This window comes from Myotis yumanensis, unplaced genomic scaffold (genome assembly GCF_028538775.1).
Source record: "Myotis yumanensis isolate MYYU_CA2020_CCGP unplaced genomic scaffold, mMyoYum1.0.hap1 SCAF_4, whole genome shotgun sequence".
NCBI classification, from domain to species: domain Eukaryota; kingdom Metazoa; phylum Chordata; class Mammalia; order Chiroptera; family Vespertilionidae; genus Myotis; species Myotis yumanensis.
The window spans coordinates 36,702,570-36,723,059 of NW_027223755.1; the positions used below are offsets into that span (position 1 = coordinate 36,702,570).

The window sequence follows — 20,490 nt, forward strand, 5'->3', positions numbered from 1 at the left end:
TGACAACAAATACCAAGACAAACAAATACCAGACAGACAAACCCAGTGCAGCCTACAGCCGCACGAACCAGGGACCCCGGCCACCGTCGTGGCCGCGGGTCAGGACCAGGAGTACCGCTGCGTCCAGCCCTCCGTATAGGTCCTTCCGTGGGACGTCCCAATTCCTGTTTAACGACCGGTCCTTACCTCTCTCGAGAGTCCAGGTGGCTTGGTTTCCGAATTGAAAGTTTTGGGTGGACTGGAGGCCTCCTTGGTAATCGTTCTCCACAGGTGTGGGGTATCTCGCTGAGTGCCCGGCGACAACTGGGGGAGAGCCTCCTGCCTTGAATAGGGGGTCCCTCTCCTCCCTTCCGGGGGAGAGCCTCCTGCCCTAAACAAGGGGTCCCTCTCACCCCTGCTGGGGGAGAGCCCTCTGCCTTAAATAGGGGGTCCCTCTCACCCCTGCTGGGGGAGAGCCCTCTGCCTTAAATAGGGGGTCCCTCTCACCCCTGCCGGGGGAGAGCCTCCAGCCCTAAGTAAGGGGTCCCTCTCATCCCTGCCGGGTATCTCGCTGCGGGCCTCCAAATGTTATGGGTTGGCTCAACGAGATAGACCACCGACTCAGAATTTAAATTTGAAAGCCGTTTATTAAGCTGGCCAGCTGACCACAGCCCGTACCTTCCCCCTCTGGGAAGCCTCGCGGCATGTGGCAAAGAGCAAGTGTGCATTATGATTTTTATAACAAAACAGTGTTACCTTAGAAGCTCACAGAAAGTTCATAAGCACAAAGGGGGGGTAAACAGAGTCACACCTGGCTGGTCTAAGACAATCTAGCAATTTTTCTTCCATGGTTCCTAACCCTGCAACTCCCCTCCATTCATCAGTCCCTCCTCCCAGCACATACACAATCCTCATATCCTGGCAACACAATCCTTCTCCATACGTCAGTCCCCCCTCCCAGCACATTCTGTAACATTCTGTAACCCTTCCATGGCGCAGTCCCTCACCCTAGCACAACAGGACTCAGAGGATCATGTTACTTACTTGATCACTGATTTATTGTAAAGGACATAACTCAGCAACAGCCACATGAAAGAAATCCATAGGGCAAGGTATGTGGGAAGGGGCTCAGAGCTTCCATGCCCTTTCCAGGTGCACCACTCTCCATGAATTTCCACGTGTTCACCAACCCAGAAGCTCTGAACCTTTCTCTTGGGTTTTTGTAGTCTTTGTTACTTAGTAATGATTGATTAAACCATTGGCCTTTGGCAGTTGATTCTCTCCCCTCCCCGGAGGTGGTGTGTGTGGTTGGGTTGAGCATCGAGAGTAGGGGTGAGGACTGAAAATTCCAACTCCCCCATCATTAGTGCTTTCTACAAACCACCTCATTAACATAACAAAAGACACCCTTTCCTCTCAACATTTAGGAAATTCCAAGAGTGCCTGGACTTGTAAGCCAGGAATTGTGGAAGACCAAATACAATGAGAAAAATATATGTGGTCATCTGAGTGAGTGACCAAATATATATATTTCTTATAAGTAACAGTATAGCACCCGTTTGGACTGTTTCCTGTTTTGGGTTATCACAAGCAATGCTTCTGTGAATATTACACTGTTAATGGGAGTGTAAGTTGATACAATCATTTTGGAAAACAGTTTGACATTGTCTGGTGGAGCTGAAACTAAAAAAACAAAACAAAACAAAACAAAAACAGACATTTTACTTCTGGCTACATACTTTAGAAGAATAAGTGCTGTGTATGCCAGGATACAAGATGTTCAGGATGTTCAAAGCTACACTGTCCACAACAGCCCCAAATATTCGAGTAGGATGGGTTATAGAGCTTTCATGCTTGACATTCTCAAGGACCAGCTTATCAGTTTTCATTCTCATACACTCAGGTAATTTCTTTGAAGCACCTAGCAGTAAGATGTTGTGCCCTGGGGTGAGGAAGGTGGACTATGGGAATAATGGCAAAAACAAAAGGGGCTGAGGTCAGGTTGGGAATTGAATTTTGTTTCCCAAGACATGCAGTTCTTAAATTCAGTCTGTCCACACATCCGTATGCTTTCTTTCACAAGCCATGTTTATGCATCAATTAGTGGAGTTTACAAGATATTTTTATAAATGAGAATCAGAATCCAATTAGGCATCACCCTGATGAGCCCTTGTTACATATTTGATTTACTTTATTACACCATAACTAATTATAGATCATGTAGGGATTAATGTCTTACGGCCCTGAGAGAGACTCAGCTCTGGGAGGATCCTGGACTGAGACAGTTCTGTTCATTGTTGCATCCCAGTCATGAGCACAGTGCCAGCCTGGCTCCAGGAAACAGCTGTCAGTTGAATAAATGAATGAATGTGCCTTCTTAGGAGCGTGAGGCTACCAGGAATTGCACATGTGCATCGGTCGGTCATTATAGGTGTCATGTCTGAATGCGCTGCTCTCAAGTCACACTGGCAAAAGGGTTGACACCATTGTTTTAAACTTACTGGGTTCCATTTCCAGGTATTGTGATTTAACTGGTATGAAGTTCTCCATCTGGGGATTTTACACATTCCCAGGTAATTCTAATATGTAGCAAAAATTGAGAACTTCTGTTCTATACATAGAAACGAGAGCAGTGATTCTCAAGGTATGGTTCCCAGACCAAAAGCATCCCCAGCACCTGGAGAAGTGTCCGACCCCAGGGTAATATGCAGACTCAGCACCTTCAGGGGTGGAGGCCCACAGCCCTCCAGGGATTGTGATGCACAGATATCTTTACTGTTCAGTGGGTATCTGAGTCACTTCACGCTGATAGAACAAAGGACTATAGACTGGGAAACTCCTGAACAACAGAAATTTATTTCATTTCTGGAGGCTGGAATTCCAAGATAGGGTGTCAACATTATCAGGTCCTGGTGAAGGCCCTCTTCCGAGTTGTAGACTGCCAACTTCTAGTTGAGTCCTCACCTGGCGGCAAAGGTCAGAGAGCTCTCTGAGACCTTTTTTATAAGGGCATTATTCCCATTCGTGAGGGCTCCACCTCATGACCAAATTTCCTCCCAAAGGCCCCACCTCCTAATACCATCACACTCGGATTTAGGATGCTGACATTTTAATTTTGGGGGACACAAATTGCCCCATGGCAGTGGGGCAGTACTAACAATAGGGTTTTTGTTTGTTTGTTTATTATTTTTGGCCAATGGTTTGTTTAAGTTATTCTAAGTATTTTATACTTTTTTTCTGCTTAGCTTCAAAAAGTGCTAACTTAACATTGTTTTCATGTGCATTTCAGCAAACCAAGTCATTACGCACCAAGCAATGACATGTACGGTGGGGAGATGCATGGTCGACCAATGCTCTCTCATACGGCATATTCTTTCTACCCAGAAGATGAAATTCTTCACTTCTACAAATGGACCTCTCCTCCAGGAGTGATTCGGATTCTGTCTATGCTCATCATCGTGCTGTGCATTGCCATCTTTGCCTGTGTCGCCTCCACACTTGGCTGGGACAGAGGCTATGGAAGTAACATTCTAGGAGGTGGTATAGGTTACCCTTATCCTGGAAGTGGCTTTGGAAGCTTCGGAAATGGCTATGGTTATGGCTACGGTTATGGCTATGGAACAGGCTATACAGATCCAAGAGCGGCAAAGGGCTTCCTGCTATCCATGGCTGCCTTTTGTTTCATTGCCGCATTGGTGATATTCGTTACCAGTGTTATAAGATCTGAAATATCTAGAACAAGAAGATATTACCTGACCGTGATAATAGTGAGTGCTATCCTGGGCTTCATGGTGTTTATTGCCACAATCGTCTATATAATGGGAGTCAATCCAACTGCCCAGGCTTCTGGATCTATGTATGGTTCACAGATTATTGCCATCTGCAACCAGTTTTATTCACCTACAACTTCTGGGATGTACGTGGATCAGTATTTGTATCACTACTGTGTGGTGGATCCCCAGGAGGTAAGAGTAATTTTATTTTTTCACACCTTGCATTAGAGGCTCAACTCGGGATGCTTAATAGAACCACATTGGGAACTTTTAAACAATATTGTTGCCACGACCCCACTTCTATTTTAATCAGACTCTGAGAGAAGGGCTAGGTGTCATTATCTATACTAATAAAAGGGTAATATGCTAATTAGACTGGACATCTTCCGGACGACCTTCCATATGTCCTTCTGGACAAGGCCACTGTGACGGGGTCAAGGCAGAGGTGGTTAGGGGCGATCAGGCCGGCAGGAGAGAGCAGTGAGGGGGATCAGGCCGGCAGGAAAGAGCAATTAGGGGAATCAGGCCAGCAGGGGAGAGCAGTTAGGGGTGATTGGGCAGGCCGGCAGAGGTGGTTAGGTGCAATCAGGCAGGCAGGGGAGCAGTTAGGGGCGATCAGGCAGGCAGGCAGGTGAGCGGTTAGGAGCCAGTGGTCCCAGATTGCAAGAGGGATGTCCGACTGCCGGTTTAGATCCGATTCCTGTCTGAGCACAGGACTAGAACCACTGCTGCCACCACAGCTTGGCAGCTCCTGCGTTCAGCACAAAGTCACCAAAGTGGTTATTACTTTAAATTTACCAGAAACATATAGGATTTTTCATTTCACTTTCTGTATATGGTTCTATTGTTCTCTGGCAGTCACACATCCCCCGAGTGGTCCCGGATTGGAGAGGGTGCAGGCCAGGCTGAGGGCACCCCCTCTGTGCATGAATTTCATGCACCGGGCCTCTAGTCTACAATAATAAAAGTGTAATATGCTAATTAGACTGGACAGCCGAATGACCTTCCTGATGTACTTCTGGATGAAGCTGGGGCCGCGACTGTGAGGGCCCAGCCCCTTGCACGAATTTTGTGCATCGGGCCTCTAGTTGAGATATAATTAACATACCACGTAATACATCCATTTAGAGTACAGTTCGTTGGTTTTTAGTATATTCACAGAGTTGTGCAACCATCACCACAATCAACACTTTCACTATTCCCCAGGGAACATTTCACTAATTCAAACAGTCAATTGTTATTTCCCTAACTCTTCCCAGACTTATTCTATAGATTTGCCTATTCTGGATTTCATATAAACAGAATCACACAATACATATGCAGTTTTTTATGATTGACTTAATTTAGCATAATGTTTTTAAGGTTCATGTTGTAGCAGGTACCAGTACTTCATTCCTTTTTATTGCTGAACTAGTGGCCTGGTGCACAGATTTGTGCACATTGAAAGGAAGCGGGGCTGTGCTCCCTCCTCTCTGGTTCCGGGATGCGTCGCCCGAGACCACTGCTGCCAAGTCACTGCAGCTTGGCAGTAAACCAGTTCAGGGCTAACAGTGCCCCAGCAACAATGTAACCCACAGCCCGACCGAAGGTGGAGTCACGTGGCCCCGGGAGGAATCGGGCTCCCTCCTCTCTGGTTCCAAGGTTTGTCACCTGAGAACCACTGCTGCCACCACAGCTTGGCAGCTCCTGCGTTCAGCATCTGCCCCCGGTGGTCAGTGTGTGCCATATGTACCAGCCGGTCGGGACTGTCGGATGGTCAGATGGTCACTTAGCCTTTTATGTATATAGATAATAGTTCTTTATTTGGATATACCGAATTTTTTTATTCGTTAGTTGATGGACATATGGGCTAATTCCACAATGGCTGTTATGAATAATGCTCTGAACATTTGTGTATAAGTTTTTGTGTGAACCTGTGTTTTAATTTCTCTTGACTCTATACCTAGGGGTGGAATTGCTGAGTCTTATGGTGACTTTGTGCTTAACCTTTTGAAGAACTGCCAGACTTTTCCAAAGTGGTTATATTACTTTAAATTTACCAGAAACATATAGGATTCCAATTTATGCACATTCTCACCAACAGTGTTTTTGCCTCATTTTGGTTTGGATTTGCATTTCTTTGACAGCTAATGAAGGATGTTGAACTTGTTTTCTTTGTGCATATATCTTCTTTGGAGAAATGGCTATTAGAATCTGTCAATTTTTTAACTGGGCTACTTGTATTTTTATTATTGAGTTGTAAGACCTCTTTATATATCTGAATACAAGTCCCTTACAGATGTGTGATTTGCAAGTATTTTCTCTCATTTTATCATTTTCATTTCACTTTCTGTATATGGTTCTATTGTTCTCTGCACAAAAGCCTTTCATTTCGATGAGGTTTGATTTTTCTTTTGTTTGTGCTTGTGTCATATCTAAGAACACCTGACCTAATTCAGAGTCACAAAGATTTACTCCTGTGTTTTCTTCTAAGACATTTAATTTTAGCTCTTTCAGTTAGGTCTGTGATCCATTCAGTTAGGACATAGTATAAGGAAGGAGTCTAACATTCTTTGTGCAGTTATATTAGTATTATTTATTGAAAGGACTATTTCACCATGAAATTGTCCATGCCCTAGTCAAAAATGAATTGACATTAAATGTCAGGATTTATTTCTAAACTCTCAATTTTATTCCATTCATCTGTATTTCTGTCCTTATGCTAGTACCTCACTATCTTGATTACTGTAGCTTTGTAGTATGTTTTGAAACCAGGAAGTGGGAGTTTTCCAGCTTTGTTCTTTTTCAAGATTGTTTTGGCTAAATTCTGGGTCTCCTGTGTTTTCATATGAATTTTGGGATCAGCTTGTAAATTTCTGGAGGGAAAAAGAAGCCAGCTAGAATTTTAATTTTGAAGGATTGCATTGAATCTGTAGATCGATTTGGGGAGTATTGTCATCTTTACATCAAGTCTACTAATACATGAGCATAGTATGTCTTTCCATTTACTTCGGTCATCTTTAATTTCTTTCAAAAGTGTTTTGTAATTTTTAGAGTGTAAGCCAGTATTTTTAAAAGCTATCCAGGTGATTCAAATGTGCAGGTGGGGTAGAAAACCCTGCCTTCAGTAGCCATGAGTCACCCCCTAATTATATTCAGAAAATGTTTCTGGGTTACTAACTGACTCAGGAATTCTCATTCTTTTGCCTCTTTTGAAGACTGAAGTGTTTTTCCCTGCAATTGTAGGTTTTCAGAATGTTTGTGGTTGACATTCAGATGTATCTATGGTAAACAGGGCTGACGGTCGGTACTCCTATCCCACCACAGCCCCATCCTTTTTAGTCCTCCTACTACCCAAACCGGTATTCTTTAAGGAAGGATATCACTGTGAGATAGCTGTGGAGAGAGCCTCCTGCTACCATATATCCAGGGCAGAGTCCTGGTGCCTGCCTCAACTCCAGGTGCCTCTGGGCCAGCCTACCACTTAACACATCTACCAGGTACTGGGAGAACAGTCATGGGTAGGGTTTCCTTGTCACAGAGCCCTTTCTAGTAAGCAGATGAAAGACTCCAAAACAGAAAAACCTGCCAGATTAAATGAATCATTAGTCAGGTTCCTCTGATTTATAGCTCGGTTAGATTATGTCTGCTATACTTAATGATAAGGCCGATCCTCTGTAAAATACGGCCCCTTGGTGCTCAAGCTTTAGTTGGGAATAGTTTCCTGTAAAATTCTGAAATGGGGATGAAGGTAGTACCTAACGTTAGTTAACTGTATTCTGAGGATTGAATTAAGGGGTGTGTGTGTTTTGCTAGCATTAGCTTAACTAGCATGGGTAGGTTTTATAGTTCTAAAATGTAGCCATTTGTATCAGTTTTATATCAGTTAAGTCACAGATATTTAGTAGGGTATTTGTAGAGGGTGGATTAGGTACTTATAGAGGGTGCATTGAGCTGAAGTAAGCAATTAAAATGTAATTATATCATTATCTTTCCTCTCTTTAGGCCATTGCCATTGTGCTGGGATTCATGGTTATTGTGGCTTTTGCTTTAATAATTTTCTTTGCTGTGAAAACTCGAAGAAAGATGGACCAGTATGACAAGTCGAATATTTTGTGGGACAAGGAGCCTGTTTATGATGAGCAGCCCCCCAATGTTGAAGAGTGGGTAAGTATTCAAATAATCAGCAAGCATCCAATCTTTCATTAAACCCCTAGGTTTCTGTCTCTGAACTTGACCTTTAGTGCTTTGTGAAACTCTGTTCTTAGAATTATTGTCTATGTTGCAAAAGTTTTGGTCTCAGGTTTTACTTTAAGAAGGTGGGATAAGTGGAAATTATTTTTACTACAAGGTAAAAATCTCATTCCCATTTTCAAGAAGTAGATCCAGGCACTGAAAATGGATTGATTCTAAAGTAATCGTGTGGAAAAGAAATAAGTAATCATGTGGAAGGAACTAACACAACTCAAACAACTCCCCACCCCCACCCAGTCACCTTTTACTTTCCTGCTTATCCTTTGGAGGGAAACACTATTACCAGGGTACTCTCTGGGGTCAAGATTGCCAAAGGGTGTTTTTGGAGAGGTAGCAGGTGGCAGACTTAAACTTTTTACATGGAGAACAGCCTGGTGAATCCCAGTGTCTGGTTCTGCACTAATATTCACAGTATCTATGAAATACTTAATGAGGCTGAGAGAGATTAGAGCAATTTCCTTTTTTGTATATACTGTTAACCTACTGGTAGGCAGCTTCCTATGTGATATGATTTGCGGAAAGCCCACAAAGTCTCTCTCTCTTCAAAAATATCTCCCCAATGCATGTTATTGAAAACCTAACCTGTCTTTAGAGAAGTTTGGAGTAAGTCTTTGTTTCTTAGAAATCCTGTTAGGATGCTGTTGTGAACAACCCCAGAAACGGCCATCATAGGTTTCTTTGAGCAGATTGATTGCTTCCACGAGGGTTAGTTGAGAATCCTAGATACTGGTTCCAGGATGGGATTTTTTATTTACTTATTTGTTGGCTGGTGGGAGGTCAGTGGAAAGGGCTAAGGGTGGGTACTGCTGGTCAGGGGTAAAGATATTGATCATCCCGAAGGCTCCTTTAGCTGTAGCATCGCATACATCTTGTGTTGGAAGGATTCTAGAAATGTAGATGAAATGTATATTTTTACTGATTTTACAGAGAGAGGAAGGAGGGGAAGAGAGCGAGAGAAACATTGATCGGTTGGTTGCTTTCTGTGTGTCCTGACCAGGATCGAACCTGCCATCTGATTAAGTGCCCTGATTGGGAATTGAACCCGAAACGTTTTTGGTGCACGAGGCAGTGCTCCAACCAACTGAGCACTGGCCAGGGCTGAATTATTTTTTTAGTTAAGGAGCAAAAATTAAGCAGTTTTAGGAAAGTCAGAAGATGGAGTATATGCCGTGGAAATGATAGTTCTATGTCCCTGCCCTTGAAGAAATCCTCTTAGGGTGGATTGTTCTTTTTCCCTCCTCAGTTTTTCCACCCATAAAGTATGAAGGTGTTCGGGAATGTTTTCCTTTAACCTTTAGCCCCAGGCAAGGCCAACGCAGGTGGAATAGGACAATCTATTGTGAACTATGAAGTAAATGTTCCTTGGGAGTTTCTGGGCGTGTCAGTTTTCACTGGCTGTTGGATTTATTTACTTAAGGTTTCGAGAGCCTTAAAAAAACAACAACAAAAAAAAACCTGACTTAAGAGAGACCAGAGCCAGTAATAATAGAGTCCCAGTGAACTTTGGGCTCTCGTCTGATTTTACTGTCATGAAGGTTTAGTCAGTTCCAGGTGCTTTTGATAATTTGGCAAAGGGTAATCATAACTTATGGAGGTGACGATGATGATAAAGTGGGAAGGATTTAGCTTATTAAAAGGCATTATTTTTATAATGCTTCCTCACTGAATCTCTAGAAAAATTGATAGCCCAGACTAGGCTGTTTGATGTATACTTAATAGTTTCTCTGTAGAAATAACTTTTGCTGTATGAAACTTAAAGAATCATCTGTTAAATAGCAGGTATACAATTTTGGCATACTAGTGTTTTATGTGATACTTGCAAATTCTTCATTTCTTTCCCTTTCCCTTCTCCAAATGAACTGCGTAAGGAAGGCTAGTATTTGAAACTAAAGGCCCAGTGCACGAAATATGTGCACTGTGGGGGGGGGGGGGAGCGGTCCTTCAGCCTGGCCTGCACCCTCTTGCAGTCCAGGAACCCCGCAATCAATTGCTCCGCAGAGGGAGGACCCGCCGCAGCCCGCTGGTCAGTGGCCTGGGCCTCCCTCTTTGGGGCGATCATGGAGCCCCCCTGCCCCCACCACCAATTGCATCGCACCCGCCTTGGCTGGCCTGGCACCAGTGTGTGTTATAGCGTGGTCGTCCAGATGGTCATTCTGCTGTTAGTTCTGCTGTTCGGCAGTTTGGTTGATTTGCATATTACACTTTTATTATTATAGATAAGCTACTTGGAGTTGGTTTTAGCCACAGGTATATTGCTTTTCCTTTCATTCTCCTCTCACCTGCCCAAGTTTGCTTTGCTAAACTCAAAACCAGCACCTTCAACCTTGCACCCTCCATTTCCCACCTTCTCTGTTGTTCAGCAGATGAGCATCCAGCCTCTGCTGTCTCAGGAGTATCTGAGCTATACATAGATGTATATTTCAGTGTATTCTTGGGAGGGGCAAGTTCAGCATCCTCCTATGCTGTCACCATTTTGGACCTCCTCAGGAAATGTGCAACTTTCTAATTTCCTGTCTCTGAATCTTTAGCACAATGTTTTCTCTGCCTTCCTAGGGATTTTAGGGATTTTTTTCTATCTCCTCTTTCTGTATATCTTGTACTTTGTAAAATAAACAGACCATGTTTGCATACTGGGTGTTAACCTAGTTCTTTGAAGTTCACTTAAGCTTGTGCCAACATTGTTGTATTTTAAATGTTTGAAGTTTCTTTTAATAAATTTACAGACCTTTATTTTCTCTGTATGTCCTCAAACCCCAGAACTAATAGGTATTTTTCTGAATTAAAATACAATTAGTCATTGATGAACGATGGGGATGAGTTTTGAGAAAAGCGCCTTAGGCGATTTCATCATTGTGAACATCATAGAGTAGACTTACACAGACCTAGACAGTATAGCTTACTACACATCCAGGCTATATGGTATAACCCATTACTTCTAGGCTACAAGCCTGAACAGCATGTTTCTGTACAAAACACGGTATTAAATCAATTACAAGAGACAGTGCAATCAAGAGACACAGCAAATGCAAGATCTCTGAGGCTCCTGCCTACATAACACAGCATACTGTTTTACAGCAAACATCTACACTAATAAAAGAGAAAGATGCAAATTAACCATCACTCTGTCACTCCACTACACCCACAAGCCATGCCCACCAGCCAATCAGAGCAACTATGCAAATTAACCCAACTAAGATGGCGGCAGCCACGAAGCTGGAGCAAGCTGGAGGCTTGGGTTGCCCCCGGCAATGTAGAAAGCCGAGCTTCCCGCCTGCCCTGGGTGGCCCTGGGCCCCGCTCAAGGCTACAAAGTTTCAATTATAGAAGATAAATAAATCCCAGATACCTGCAAAAAAAGGAGAGGTTGGGAGCTTGGGTCACTGGGGGGTGTGGCCTGCCTGAAAATGACCCTCAGCCCTTTACCCAGGCTGGCCACACCCCCATGGGGTGAAGGTCCCCGCTAGGGGGCTTGGTCAGCCTGAAAACGGCCCTCAGCCCCTCACTCAGGCTGGCCAGGCACCCCAGCAGGACCCCCACCCTGATCTGGGACACCCTTCAGGGCAAACCAGCCGGCCCCCACCCGTTCACCAGGCCTCTAGCCTATATAATAAAAGGGTAATATGCAAATTGACCCTAACAGCAGAATGACTGGGAGTGACTGGTCACTATGACACACACTGACCACCAGGGGGCAGACACTCAATGCAGGAGCTGCCCCCTGGTGGTCAGTGCACTCCCACAGAGGGAGCTCTGCTCAGCCACAAGCCAGGCTGCCAGCTGCCAGTACAGCGGTGGTGGCAGGAGCCTCTCCCGCCTCCTCAGCAGCTCTAAGGATGTCCGACTGCAGCTTAGGTCTGCTCCCCGCTGGCAAGTGGACATCCCCCGAGGACTCCTGGGCTGCCAGAGGGATGTCCGACTGCCAGCTTAGTCCCAATCCCCTGGGGAGCGGGCCTAAGCCAGCAGGTGGACATCCCCCGAGGTTTCCCAGACTGCGAGAGGGCACAGGCCAGGCTGAGGGACCCACCATGAGTGCATAAATTTTTGTGCACCGGGCCTCTAATTGTTTTATAAGTAGAAAGAAGACATTCAAATAACAATAAAAAGTATAGTATTGTAACTAAATAAACCAGTAACATTGTTCTTTATTATCAAGTATTATGTACTGTACATAATTTGGTGTATATGCTATACTTTTATATAACAGCAGTGCATAGGTTTTTTTTACACCACAGCATCATCACAAACAGGTGAATAATGCATTTTACTACAATGTTACAAGTCACTAGGTGATAGAAAGTTTTCAGCTCCATTACAATCTTATAGGCTAGCCACCTTGTTATTATCCTAACTGCAACACTTGCTGTATGGACTCTCATAGGAGAAACTGAGGTTTGCAGATGACTTAAGTAATTTGTCTCAGACTTGACATTCTAATCTTCAGGACAAGTATTATGTTTGCTGTTATAACTTGTATTTCGTGTGTGTGTGTGTGTGTGTGTGTGTGTGTGTGTGTGTGTGTCTTTTCTCTCTCTGAGACCCAGTTTTCTTTGTCAATAGGATTGGAGAAAGTAGCATATATATATATATATATATATATATATATATATATATATATATTTTAAATATATTTTATTGATTTTCCACAGAGAGGAAGAGAGAGAGATAGTCAGAAACATCGATGAGAGAGAAACATCGATCAGCCGCCTCCTGCACATCCCCCACTGGGGATGTGCCCACAACCCAGGCACATGCCCCTGACCGGAATCGAACCCGGGACCCTTCAGTCCGCAGGCCGACACTCCATCCACTGAGCCAAACCGGTTCCGGCGAAAGTAGTATATTTTCAATGCATAGTTCGGAATCTGCGTATGGAGAGGGTCAACTTAAGTTTTACATGGGGTCTGGCACTCCTAAACCCTGCATTGCTCAAGGGTCAACTGTACTGAGTATAACTAACAGATTAGAATGATAATATATGTGTCAAATGCTTATCTCTACTACAGATCAGCATACCAGTTATCAATGAGTATTTTCTGCATGTTTGCTAATTTGTACCTTTTCTTGTTATTGCCACATGATTATGTCAGAAGCAGATATAGACTAAGTTTGGAAAGAGCATGCCATAAACCTGTTTCTCCATTGTTACCAAGTAGTAATTTGTTTTAAAAAGTTGTATTTTTACCCCTGGCCGGAGTGGCTCAGTTGGTTGGCCATCATCCTGTGCACCAAAAGGTTGCCAGTTAGATTCCGGGTCAGGGCACATGCCTGGGTTGCGGGTTAGATCCCCAGTAGAGGGCATACAGTAGGCAGCCCGTTGGTGTTTCACTCTCACATTGATGTTTCTCTCTCTCCTTCTCACTTCCTCTCTCTCTCAAAATTAATTTTTAAAAAATCTTTTTAAAAAAAAGATTTTATTTTTTAAGTAGGAAATACTTAAAGCTAAGTTTGTTATCTAGGTAGCTTTATTTCTAGAAGTTTCTAAGCCTTTGACATTGTGATGCAACATTTGTGTAGCATTGCACCCAGGATTTACCTGACAAGGTAGGAGCTAGTGAGGATGAGCTGGCTGGTGTGGAGAAGGGACAGGGTTCCTTATCTTTGTGGTGATGAAGACGGTCACTTTGTTTATTTAATAGGGTTCCTCACATATAAATTGGGAAAATACAAGTTCCACCTACAGATTTGCTGATTCTGTAACAATTAAAGGGCTTAGGTCAGTCTGGGCCAGCACATATTTTATTAATGCCCAATACATTTTAGCTAGACTAGTAATTGTTAGCATTTGCAGTGATGAGTGTGAATAAGGGAACTTGGCTAAGAGCACCCAAAATGTAAGTACATTTAATATTGGTTGCAGTTTAACTTAATTTTTCTCTTACTTGTAAGCTTATAAGCTAGCTACAAGTTCCGATAAAAAGATTTTTTTTTTCCTGAAAGGGTATAGGCAGGCCCTGAATAACATCTCCTTGTACACAGGATGGGGAGACAGATATGGATGGCGTAGGTGACTGGGACTGAGCAGTGGTGGTAATCAGCATTAGACATCTGAAGAAATTTGAATAGCTTTTGTCTGTTGTTGTTAATCCTCACCCATTGATATTTTTCCCATTGATTTTTAGAGAGAGTAGAAGGGAGGGGGGAAGAAAGAGACAGAAGCATCAATGCGAGAGAGACACATTGATTGGTTGCCTCCCACACATGCCTGGACTGGGCCTATGGATTGAACCTCCAACCCAGGTATGTGCCCTTGACCGGGAATCAAAATCCAGACCCTTCGGTGCACCCGCCGACACTCTAGCTGCTGAGCCACATGGGTGAGGGCTGAATAGCTTTTTACTTTTCAACCACTACAAGCATTCTTTAATGTAAAAGCAGTCATTTTACAGGGTTTCTGACTATTGGTATGCTATAATGGTATACTGTTACCTGTGGCCTCAGGTGAGTCAAAATGAAACAAAAGGGGAAGTGCCGTATCTGGCTACTGACTTTTAGAACCCACCAGCACGGAGCACTGCGACCCTGTCTGTCCGGCACCCCTGTGAGTGAAAAGGGGTGGGTGGGCGAGCAGGCCAGGGCATCCCGGGGAGCTGGGTTAAGAGTTGTAAGATGCAGTAGGAGGTGGAGCATGTGGTGAAGCTGGTGCTGCCTTTGTGGCTCTCTGAAAGAAGGAATTCCTAGATTTCAAGCACTGCTTAGAACTAATGATAGGTGATAGTATAATGGTCCAAATGGGGCAGTTGTCTGCCTTGGTCAGTGGTTCTCAAACCTTACAAGCACCAGAATCACCTGAAGGAATGGTTAAAACAGCTTGCGGGGGCCCCACCCCCAGAATTTCTCATTCAGTAGCTCTGGAATGGTGCCTGGGAGTCTGCATTTCTAATGAGTTTCCCAAGTAACATGGATACTGCTGGTGTGGGGACCACACTTTGAGAACCACTGCCCTGCAGAGCCAAGCTGCACTGCATTAGGGTAGGCACAGGGCCTTTTCCACATCACGGTAACACTGTACGGAGTCCTGGAGGAAACTGAAGGGGATTTGGAACCCCAGGTGGTGACTGTCCACAGGCTCTGAGAACAAAGGTGTTGCGGGCCTTGTGGCATACCTGTTGGGGAGCGCTGGCCTGAGGTACATGAGTATTAAAATACAGTCTGCACCAGGATTTCCGTTTCTAGAGCAAGGAGGCCTTGAATGTTATCACTCACTGAGGATAAGGTTTCTCCAGCTCACTCTCTTCCAAAGCTCTCTTAACAATTAGTGGACTCCTAGGGAGTTTCAGAATTCATCTTTGTTGGTATATGTTAGTATTTCCCAACGGGCAGCATGAACTTCGGTTGGGGACATTGGGTTTGCTAACTCCTCAGTGCCATTTGATCAACAGAAAATGAATCAGACAGGCTCACGCCTGGTCCACGAGCTCTTCACCTGTGGGATTAGCACATTTGGGAAAATCCGCCTTCAGGAGGCCCAGGGTGGAGAGAAGTCTGAGGAACTTTCCAGAGGCAATTTTGAGGCTCTTGTTGGGGGAGCATCTTGTGGGTATAATCTCAGAGAACAGGAAAAACAAGTTGGGCCACGTACTGGTCTGAAAGTGGACGCAGGTTGTAAAACTGGAGATGGTACTTTGAGATTAAGGGACTCCTCCCTCTGGTGTCTGTTCTTTCTCCACCATAATTACCAAGCAGGAAAGGCCCTTCTGTTCTCCTTCTGAGGGTGGTGTTGCTACACTCTGACCTAAACAAGGCACCTGGTGACTGAAGCACAGATTCACAGTAATTTTGTGTGAGAAGCTGCTTTTAAATTTTTCTAAAAGGCAAGTAAGGCTCTTCAAAATGGATTCACCTCACATCTCTTTAGGGTGTGGTGAGGAGTTGAGGCAAAGAGAATGACTGTTTGTCACAGGGACTAATCAGTACCCAGATTAGCGAGGCACCTATTTAAATCACTGAGGTTGCAGTTTGTTACCTGAGAAAGCATTGGCCTTTGGCACCAAGTGGACTAGGGTTCAAATCCCCTGTCTACCACATCACCTTCTGTGTGACCTTGAGCAAATTAATTTAATCGTAGAGGCTCAATTTCCGCATCTGAAAATGGAGATAATTGTATCTACTCGGGCAGTGGTGAGGAATAGACAGGTCATAAACACATAGCAGGTGAACTTTCCTCTTGTTCTTAGAGGCGGGTGACTTGTCAGATTGCTACGTGAGTTGGATGCGGGTGGAGCCTGCCTCTTTTCCCTTCTGTGAACTGGGAATGAAGACGGGATGAAAAGAAACATGGGGATGGCTGTAAATCTCCTTTTTGCTTGTACTGATTCCAAATGACATAGGAAGTAGCTTTGCATGGAAAGAAATGGTTTCCCCAAACTGTGTTTTGGGGGAGAAAAGATTTTCTTTCAAAGGGCCCAAGAACATTCTATTTTTAATCCCATCTGTGACTTAAAAGGCTCAGGGTGGGAGTCTGGGCATGAGTCAATAGCCTTCCCACACAGGACTGAGTAGGCCGACCCCCCCCCCAGCCTGGAAGGCACAGTGCTGACAGGGTTTGGCGGAGGGTTGAATAGAGCCACCCTCTGTTCTCCCTTTAGCACCCCACAGGGATTTAGGATATTTTCATAAATTCTCCAAGGAATGTTAGATGTGGTTACAAAGGTGTGTTTTTTCCCCCTACAAGTGGCATAATCAGAACTCTTCTTAATGAGTAGAATAAAATTTTGTCCTCATAATTACCTCTTGTGAAGACCTTTTGAAATGATTTCATTTGAATTTATTTCACATTGACATTTCAGAAACACTTTTGTTCTTCTCTGGATTGAAATATCTTGGTAAAACTTTTCCTGTGTCTCAGCCTCAAGTAATTCTTCATGTTCCTTAAACAAGGTCGGTGTGAGTGCTTGTCCTTTTTGAATATAGTCTCCAGAGTGAGTCTGAATCATTTTTTTAGTTGTTCAGGTGTCTTTCTCCTCAGCCTGTCTTTCCTTCTGTTATCTTATCTTTCCCTTTTACAGTCTGTATGTGGGGTGTGGGTGCCACTAGGACCAGGACTCCTCCAGCAGATCCCAGATAAGGGAAGCTGGTTGGGCCCTGCTGGGTGGGTTTCTGCTGCCTGCAGCTCCCCTCCGCCTTCATGTGGGTCTCCTCCCACTGCAAGGCCCTGGAGGGAGGGACACTGGATAGCCCCTAAGGCTCCTCTGTGCTTCAGAGCAACAATGGCAGCATTTGATTTCTGGAATGATTGGCACTCAAACTTTTCTTTCCTCTCAGTACTTAGTAGAAGCCAAGTCTTTCTTAACTTGTGTTTTCATTTCTGTCCCTAATTTCTCAGAGCTGTCTCAAGGTACTTGAGGAAAACCGTTCACCATTTGCTGCTTAGAATTAAGCCTAGTTTTTCTCAGGTTCTAAAACTTTAAACACATTTTATTTATTAAAATGGTGGGGTTTTGTTTGTGTGGGTTTTTTTTTTTTTTAAACAACTTTACATCATTGAGTCTTGTGGGCTGACTGGATGGGGCTCCTATCAATAATACCGTGAAGATCAGAAATCCTTTTTGTCCTAATAGGATGCACAGGTTGAGGACTCTCTATATAAATTACTAATAGCTGGGTCTTCCCCCTTCCTTCTCTTGTCTTTTCAAAGCAGCAGGTTTGTACTCATTTTGCATGGGTACTATGAGAAAAAGTAACGTTTTAGCTTTTTTTTTTTCAGAAAAAGTGAAGTGTAAAAAGGAAAAAAATGACCTTCCTCTTTATTTTATAAATATATCTTACCTCTGCCTCTATATCCTTAAGCTCATTTTAAGGACCTGGTCTGCTTCTTATTCTTCTATGAGTCTGTATGGGGATTTTAAAAAAATTAAATTTATTGGGGTGAGCCCTGGCTGGTGGCTCAGGGCACATACATGAACCAACCAGTGAATGCATAAATAAGTGGAACAGCAAATTGATGTTTCTCTCTCTTCCTCTCTCTCTCTAAAATCAATAAAAATAATAAATAAATAAATTTATTGGGGGGGACATTGGTTAATATCATCTTATAGATTTCAAGCGTACAATTGTATATACATCACCTGTCTATTGCATTGTGTGTTTGACATGCTTGGCTGGGGATGTTTAAAAATGTGAACCTGTCACAGATGTGCATGCCATCCTTTTGCAGAGGCCATGCTAATAATGAATTTTCTTTGTATTACTCCAATTTCAGTATAAGCTCTGCCAAAACAAACAGTACCTTGGAATTTTTTGTGCATACATATAAAAAAGGTTAAAGTAACCAAAGACCTGCTGGAGGGTGAAGTCAGTGGACAAGTTAGTCCTGTCCTGCTAAGAGATAAAGGTCAGCGCAGAGCAGCTCAGTTAATAAGATGTTTGGACATACACAATGTAGAGCAGCAGTGAGATAACCTCTGTGCAGCAAACTCTGGGTTCCTGATTTGTGCCAGGTACTGTGCTGGGCTTTGGAGACCCAAAGAGAAGGTAGGAGACTGCCCAGGGAGAGGTGGTGGATTGTAGCAGAGGCTTTCGGGTGAGCCCTGTGTTTAAATTCCACATTACCACTTACTAGGTATAGGTCTTTGGGAAAGTTGTCTAGCTCTCTGAACCATTGCTTCCTCATTTCTGAAAAAAAAGAATCGTATTTACCTCTAAGGTTGTGGTTACTAAATGATGCATGAATTCAGTATCTGGCACATTGTAAGCAGGCAGACAGTGGTGGCTTTTAGAACAGTCTACTGCCTACTGAAGTCAGAGATATGGGAGCAAGCCATTATACTGCGTGTAAACAATTGTTCCCACAGTGCGTAAGTGCTGTGGTGGGTGGGAGGTTTGTGTGCACAGGTGCTTGAGGAGATGGGAGGACAGATAGATGCCTCACCCAGCAGGGACACAGGTGGAAGGCCTCCAGGAGGTAGTGGCATTACTACTCCTTGGTAGTGAGCCAAGACTTGAAGCCCAATTAAGGATTAGCTGGCAAAGAAAGGAGGAAGGACATTCCATTCCAGGCAGTAAGCAGTCTCTACTGGGACACCCAGGCACCTTTTTGTCAAGTTTTGGTTTCTGGTTTGTTAGAGTCAGTAGGAAATCTCCAAGCTTTGAGCCTCTGCTAAAGTTGTGAAGGGGAAAGAACCTGGAGTGTTAAATGGGTTTTAAAGAAAAGGAAGTCTTTTTAAACTCTGAAGTCTCCAGAATAAGAATAGGCCTTTGTCAAGTCCTGAGGAATTCATCTGGGGAGCCAAGGCTGGTTCCCACCCGCGCCCCCTGTGGTGGGATCTAAGCACACTCCCTGGCAACCCACCCACCGGTTTCCCACTTGCTGCCAAACTCCATTTCAGGAGGAAATGATTCCATTCTTTTCTGACTCACAGGACTATTAAACAATCAAGAAGACCTCCATGGCCTTAGAGGGCTGGGTAAATAGATATTTCGGAATGTGATATTGCAGTGATAGGAAAAGAACAAGTCATGTTGTAATGCTATGCTTAACGGGAAACAAGATGTCAAGTGTGTGTGTGTGTGTTGCAAGGAAATACACTGGGAAACAAGATGTCAGGTGGGTATGTTGCAAGGAAATACACTGTATTGATACTGAACTTAATTGCTAGGATGCCTAATAGCACAATAATCCAATGAAAAGTCTGCTGTCACATTCAGATACTTATAAAGTTCTTTGTTTAGATCCAAAGACTTTAATTCCAAAACCTAGCATCTTCCGAGTTTTTACTGTGTTCATAAAGGCACTGTGCTAAATGTGATACCTTGTCATGTCACTTAGTTGTCAAAACAACTTCATGAAGTAAGAAGCTTCTGCATTTCTTCCAGATGAGCAGACTGAGGCTTTCTAGAGCTTGTAGTTGGCAGATCTGGAGTAAGCCCAGGTAATCTGATGCCATCACCAAGCTAAAGTAGTCCTACCCTACCTAATTTTGAAAAGTTGTTCTTTTTCTCAGAAATAGTTTATGGAGTTTTAAAATTTTATTTGTGGATTGATTTGAGAGAAAGAGAGAGAGAGAGAGAGAGAGAGAGAGAGAGAGAAACACATTGAATTGTTGTTCCACGTAGTTATGCATTCATTGATGGATTCTTGTATGTACATTGACCAGGGATGGAAACCTGCAATCTTCACTTGTCGGGACAACTAACCAACTGAGCTATGGCCAGAGCCTATGGAGTTATTTTTAATGTTTCCCCATGCTTTATTTTATTCCTTTACTTTGAAACAACTCAAAATTCAGCAGTTACTTTTAATCAATTGCAAAGTAATGTGTTAAGATTTTTAGGTGAAATTTAAAGCTTGTTGGCGCTGCTTCATGAACTCTAACAGTGTTGAGAATCTAATTGTCCATGCTTATTATATTTAAATTTTTCTCCCACAGGTTCTGTGGGAAACCTTTCATGTTAACAAAGCATAATCTCTAATATATATATTCCTTCTTAGTACAAATTCACTTATGGAGAGCAGAGAGGGACAGCAACGATGGGACTGTACTGTACAGGCTATTAATAATAGTGCTATT

General features: G+C 43.5%; 1 protein-coding gene and 1 non-coding gene across 5 annotated transcripts in view; one reads left to right on the forward strand and one right to left on the reverse strand.

Moving 5' to 3' along the window:
• OCLN (occludin) overlaps window positions 1-20,490 on the forward strand; it is a 56,236-nt gene that overhangs the window by 15,578 nt on the left and 20,168 nt on the right. For all 4 annotated transcript variants that reach the window (XM_070412132.1, XM_070412130.1, XM_070412131.1 and 1 more), the window contains exons 3-4: window positions 3,269-3,944; window positions 7,737-7,898. In XM_070412132.1, coding sequence (XP_070268233.1) covers window positions 3,269-3,944; window positions 7,737-7,898 — 838 coding nt within the window. The remainder of the gene's footprint in view (window positions 1-3,268; window positions 3,945-7,736; window positions 7,899-20,490) is intronic.
• LOC139009611 (U6 spliceosomal RNA) lies at window positions 18,093-18,204 on the reverse strand. The gene has a single exon (XR_011471344.1). It is a non-coding gene; the product is annotated as a U6 spliceosomal RNA (small nuclear RNA).